The sequence below is a fragment of the Schistocerca piceifrons genome, chromosome 4 (genome assembly GCF_021461385.2).
Source record: "Schistocerca piceifrons isolate TAMUIC-IGC-003096 chromosome 4, iqSchPice1.1, whole genome shotgun sequence".
Lineage (NCBI taxonomy): Eukaryota > Metazoa > Arthropoda > Insecta > Orthoptera > Acrididae > Schistocerca > Schistocerca piceifrons.
In genome coordinates, this window is record NC_060141.1 from 423,091,360 (window position 1) to 423,097,752 (window position 6,393).

The 6,393-nt window shown below is 38.2% G+C and overlaps 1 protein-coding gene across 1 annotated transcript in view; it reads right to left on the reverse strand.

Annotated features, from left to right (window-relative positions):
* LOC124795082 (FAD-dependent oxidoreductase domain-containing protein 1-like) overlaps positions 1 to 3,469 on the reverse strand; it is a 94,653-nt gene extending 91,184 nt beyond the window's left edge. Inside the window, exons 1-2 of the mRNA XM_047258901.1 lie at positions 2,895 to 3,469; positions 2,578 to 2,807 (exon numbers count right to left, since the gene is read on the reverse strand). Coding sequence (XP_047114857.1) covers positions 2,578 to 2,807; positions 2,895 to 3,251 — 587 coding nt within the window. The 5' untranslated portion in view covers positions 3,252 to 3,469. The remainder of the gene's footprint in view (positions 1 to 2,577; positions 2,808 to 2,894) is intronic.
* Positions 3,470 to 6,393: the final 2,924 nt, after the last annotated feature.

A 6,393-nucleotide genomic window follows, 5' to 3' on the forward strand; every position in this document is an offset into this window, starting at 1 on the left:
TAATAAAGGCCTTACTGCGCAAAAGCTATATTTGTGGCAATCTTTTTATTGTGCCTATCTGCGACTCAGCATTTCCGCTGTATGGTGAGTAGCAACTTTCCTTTTCACAATACTGTTTCTTGTCTGGACGAGGATCATAAACTCCATAAATGAATGGAACGAGATTAGGATCTCGGACAACCTCGAACTGTCTGAACCAACAAAGCAAACAAACGGAGTACTCCAAGGAGACCTACTAAGCCCGCTCCTGTTCATTCTGGCAGCAAAGGACATTATGGAAATCGCTCAAGATGAAGATGTCGAAGCATATGCCTACGCAGACGACATTGTGATAGGCTCAAAAAACTTAAAGAAACTACACGAGACTACAGAAGACGAGGAAACATGGTGCACAAAACACAAGTTCGTAATCAACACCGACAAGACGGAAATGATGGTATTCAGGCGGGCAAATCCCAAAAACGACAAGAATTGCACTACCAGGAAAGCAAATATCTATCATAAAAGATTACAAATATCTAGGGATAACACTCCAGTCATCCCCAAAATGCTTCACTAAACACACAACAGAGAAAGCGACACAAGCCATCAGAGCAATAAAAGAAATAAGTTCCATCAGAACACTAAATCTAGACACAGCTATGGCACTCTTCAAATAAAAAATAATACCGATACTGGCTTATGGGATAGAAGTCATATGGATACACCTAAATGAAAAGAACTTAGAAACATTGGAAAGAGTAAAAGCAACCTATATCAAAAGAGCATTAGGGGTAGCAAAAACCACAAGATCAAGATTAGTCTACCTTCCCGCCCAAGAATCTTTCATCATAGAGGATCTAAGGACAAGGTTCTCACTTCCCAACACATCAGCACTGGAGAACCTACTAAGATCACTAATCAAGAAAAGAGAGGAAGTACCAACGGAATTCTATGGATCCGGGGCCATGATTGACCGCACTTGGACAGCAGCAAATTTTGAGATGAGACACGTACTTACAAGAATCGCAGTACACAGATTCCACCATGAAATTTGTGCAAATACAATATACTACGAACTGTCAAACCTTTGCAAGTGTACACTATGTGGACAGTCTTGTGAGAGATACCATATAGAAATACGCAACAAAAGGACCAGATCAATTGAGACTATGCAATAAATGGTTCAAATGATAATCTGTTATAATAGCTGCACTAAATGTAATCTACTATTAAGAATTATGCAGACAATCAATACATCCTTGTAATTCACTCTCAAATGATTGTATTCTAATGTATAACTATAATGGCTATTTTGCTGCAATAAATCGTTTATAATACTGTTTCTTCTTACATAACCATTTTGTTGTTCTAGAAGTAACACATTGTAATAATCTTTAATCCATTATTCAATACAACTGAATATATGATGTAGGCATTGTTTACCATACTGATAGCTACATCATTTGAAGTTTTTCATGATCCCCCTGTTTACACAGTGACCTCACTTTTTCTGTAAGCCAACTTCTGGAATTTTAGTGTTCAGCCAAGAGAAAGATGCAGTAAGAACAACAACTAGAAGTAGTAGTTGGGGTTCACTATAAAGAAATATTTTTAAAACACTGGGTATCTTTAGGGGCACCAATTAGTCACCTACCACCTTGTTGTGCGCGTATCGGGAAAAATGTTACTAAGTATTTCACTAAGAGTTCTATAAGTAATCATGGAACAAGAGGCAGTTTGAACATCAAGGAAAAATACACAAAAAACTCAAAACAGTACTTTCTATCACGAAATGTAAGTGTATAGTAAACTGCCATGGAGATAAAAATGATCACTAAAACACTTTTGTCTGGTACGGCAACTACAATATACTTCATACATACTGGATACTACACATTTAAAAATTAGCGTTATGAGTCAAGGTAGTGATTAATAATGAAAGAAAATAACTAATACGCTCTGTCACATAACAATATGTGATCAAATGTAATACATTTACAAGAAAATCATGTGTCAAGATCTATAGTGCATGATAGTAATGTATTCTCATATGCTCAACATCTCACTCATCATGGGAGGGCCCTGATTCAGTTTTTCGGATGGACTGAAGAGAGGACATGAAAACGTGTGGAGCAGATGTTTATGGCAGTAGTCAAGTTTTCCAAACGCACTGGAGGGAGTGCAAGGGGCATAGTAAGCTGTTCATGGTCCAAGAGTCACCAGTGGATCTCCATAGTGTACACAGTGATAAATTATCTTTTATATTATAAATTCTCTGATGTGAGCTGTGTACAATCAAAGGAACACTGTACAACAAGAATCAACTAAATGAGGCAGCGCAGTTGTTGAGACACTGATCTTATTTTTGTGAGGATGGAGATTGGTTTGTACTGTTGATTCCAGGCTGGTTCCTTCAGCATGGTCACGACCAACCACCTCCACCATTATCTCATAAAAACCCACTTTCATATCCCATGTTTATGCAAATTTTTTGCTATCATTCTCCTTGTTTATGATGAGAAATTATGCACCATCATGAGATGATGCGCGGATGGATGGATGGATAAATAAATGAATGAATATGTCTTAACTTACTGTTGCAGGTGTACGTTTTCCTCCAGTTGTTGGGCAGATCTGTCAGTTGCTAAGAAAAGGTACCCGTAAGGTGTAAAGCACACATCAGGTGGGTTATCTCCCTCTACATGAAGATATCTCTTTATGTTTCGTAGAAATTCTGCACCGAACATTGACATCTGAATGTTCTCAGGCAAGCTGAACTGTTGCCTTATACCGCCACAGGAAAGTGGTGTAGAGGCCTTGGCATACTACAGCAAGAACAGATTACATTTCTTAATTATCTATAACTAACATAATAAACTAACCAATCTTATAAATACAATTCTGATAAGTACCGAAGGATCTTTCTCAATGACAATAACTCTGACGCCATCCCGCACCCTAGTCTGTAGCCAGTATGCTATTGAGGAACCAATGACGCCACCACCGATGACAACAATATCACAATGATCACTAAAGAACTTATTTTCGTAGTGCTGTTTATGTATAAAGGGAATATAATTTTTTATAGTTTTTAAGTCTGCTTTTAATATCCTTAATGTCCTACTCAATGGATGTTCGAACTTTTGGACTGGTGGTCCATCTTTATCAGATGACTTTGTACAATACAGGCGAAAGCGTGCTGAATTTCTTTCAAAAAATTTAAAACTTTTACCACATTTACTCATAAAATTCATGGTTATAATACACATGTTAATGATCTGACCGAAACTTATGGCTTATCAATATTTCAAAGTCCAAGAACACATCGATGCCGTTTCAATGACGACTTTCAGTAAATTCATACGCTTTTAATGTGTGTTCTTTAGGCATGATATAAGTGAGAAATGCAATTTTCCATTTAAAACAATTACAACGTGAAGTTCTATTTATCAACAGCAGACGTAAATACGCTTTCCCGCTGATTTTGTCAAAGTTCATGGACGAAGTAGTTACTATATACAGTATGTAGTTGAAAAAGTGTGTCTATCGATTACACATAGGGATGGCAGCTTCGACCATAGATACTAAAGGCCCGTCCACCCGCAACGATCTGTCTGCGCAAATGTCTGCGCACATCACATCTGCGCAGACAGATCGTTGCGTGTGGACAGGAGATTTGCACCAACCTCAGGTGTGTGCAAACCTGGAAGTTGGAGTTGGAGGTTTGAGCGAAACCTCTCAAATCTGTGGGTTCAAACCACATCTGCGCAGACAAGTTGGAGCGTGTGGACAGGAGATCGCCGCAAATCTGGCGCGAAACAGCTGTTTGCTCAGTCTAGTGTTTGTAATTGTGCGCACAGGGCATTAAAATGGCTGTTACTCGTCAGTCTTCTCGGGAGTTTGTAAGTGAATTCATTGAAATATATAGAAACCACCCATGTCTGTGGAAGATTAAAGTAAAGAATATAGTGACTGAGACAAAAAGACAACAGCATACAATGCTCTAATTGAAAAATTGCGGGTATTATTTCACTGAACTCTTGTTTCGATATTGCAGTTGAAAATTCCAAATCCTTGTAGCTCCTTCCTGTTGCTAGGAATCTTAATGTTACCGCCAGGCGTTCATGAGGAGAAATTGCCCTTCTCTATACAAGTATTTTTTCTCATAAGCAAATAATTTCGCCAGTCGTTAGGTTCGCCCTGCAACTCTCGCAGTAAATTTACGTGAGAAAACTGCTTTCGCTTTAGCAGCCACTGTCTATACCTTTTGACCACTTTCTCTGTTTCCGGCGGTTGGTCTGAATGTTTTTTACAACACAAGTTGCGAACACAGACCACGACAGAACTTCCTCCATTTCTATATTTCAAAATAACGGAATTAAATTTTTGACGTTTACGGGGAGCGTAGTCGCCTGCCACTGATATTTCTTTTCTACACCGACAGATGGCGGGCGAGTAATAGATTGGGGTTTCTGTCGTGTGAACACATCACATTTGCAGCGATCTTTTGCATGTACAGACATCTGCGCCGATGTCTGCGCAGACAGATCGTTGCGTGTGGACCGGGCTTAATAGACTGGGCAAACAGTGCAGCGGCTATACATCTGGCGTGGCTGCAACATGGAATCACGTGACTGTTGGTAGAACGTCGGCGGGAGTTCAAGGCAGCATTCTGATTCCTGATTTCACTTCCAGTATTTCTCAGTGGATTTCCTGCTAACTTCACCACATTAAATGTAGCTTATGTAAACACAGCTAGAAGTGATAAATTATTGCGTAACCACTGTACAAATTTAGTTTTACAGCCATTACTTCACAATGAACTTTGTGAACTGCTGAAACACTTTCGATGTTCGGCAATATATTCGCCGCGAATATTTCAGTGTTACCAATTATGAGATGCATTCTCTACTAACAATACGCGTTATGCACTGCATAAAATGTAAATATTGCGTGTGTGTGTTTTAGTGCCTTGGTTGTAGAAAGTGTTATAGACTTCATAAACTGGCATAAACAACGAAACCTGCAACGTAAACACACGTGTTCACATCGAATGTAACGAACTCAATTGTGTTGTTCACCCACAAAACGTAAAGCAGTTTCATTTGAAAGCTCTTTTTTGGTTTAAATAGTTTGTTTCGTAGATGTATCAAATAAGATATCTACAAAATCAGTACCTACTTACATGAATACTTGTTCCACAGATCATGAATATGATACTTCACAATGATGTGTCAGTTTAATGAAAGGTAGACCTATCATTACATGACAATTCTTCCAATCACTTATTTATACCTAAAAAATCGTCTACTGAGTAGGAGCTGTCATTCATAGATTCTTTTAGTTTGATTTTAAATGCTGGTTGGCTATCTGTCAGGCTTTTAATGCTTTTTGGTAAATGACCAAAAATTTTTGTAGCAGCATATTATTTATCCCATACATTACAGCTTATTATCTGGAAACTAACATAGGCCATACAACTACATTTTTGCAAATGGTATTCAGTATTTGTTTCTGATATTCGTATGTTTTGTAACTGGGAAGTACAAAATAAAACTAAACCCAGATGAGAAATCAAACCCCTAACTTGTTTTTGCAAATTGTTCTTTAAAATAATACCAGCATAATTCACCCCTTTTTGTACCAAAGTCAGATTTAATCCAGGATAATAAAAATCATCCTTTCTTCTTATGTAGTAGCAATGCACAATATATATATATGGGTGTGTGTATGTGCGGATGGATATGTGAGTGTGTGTGCGAGTGTATACCTGTCCTTCTTTCCCCCCTAAGGCCCTAAGGTAAGTCTTTCCGCTCCCGGGATTGGAATGACTCCTTACTCTCTCCCTTAAAACCCATATCCTTTTGTCTTTTCCTCTCTTTGCCTCTTTCGTGACGAAGCAACCGTTGGTTGCGAAAGCTTGATTTTTGTGTGTATGTTTGTGTTTGTCTGTGTGTCTATCGACATGCCAGCGCTTTCGTTTGGTAAGTCACATCATCTTTGTTTATATATATATATATATATATATATATATATATATATATATATATATATATATATATATACGTAAATTGGCGGTTTGAAGTGCTGTGTGTTTTTCCAGGCGCACATTGCAATCGTATATATTTCTTGAAATGGTAAACTGCAAAGCTGCTTTTTCTCTTTCGTATAGGTTTCCAAAGGATGAAGGGTGCAGGCAGATGTGGATACAGCCAGTGAAACGAAAAGATTTCAAGCCTACTGCGCACACACGCATCTGTTCGAAGCACTTTGAAGAATATATATATATATTCTTCAAAGTATATATATATATTCTTCAAAGTGCTTCGAACAGATGCGTGTGTGCGCAGTAGGCTTGAAATCTTTTCGTTTCACTGGCTGTATCCACATCTGCCTGCGCCCTTCATCCTT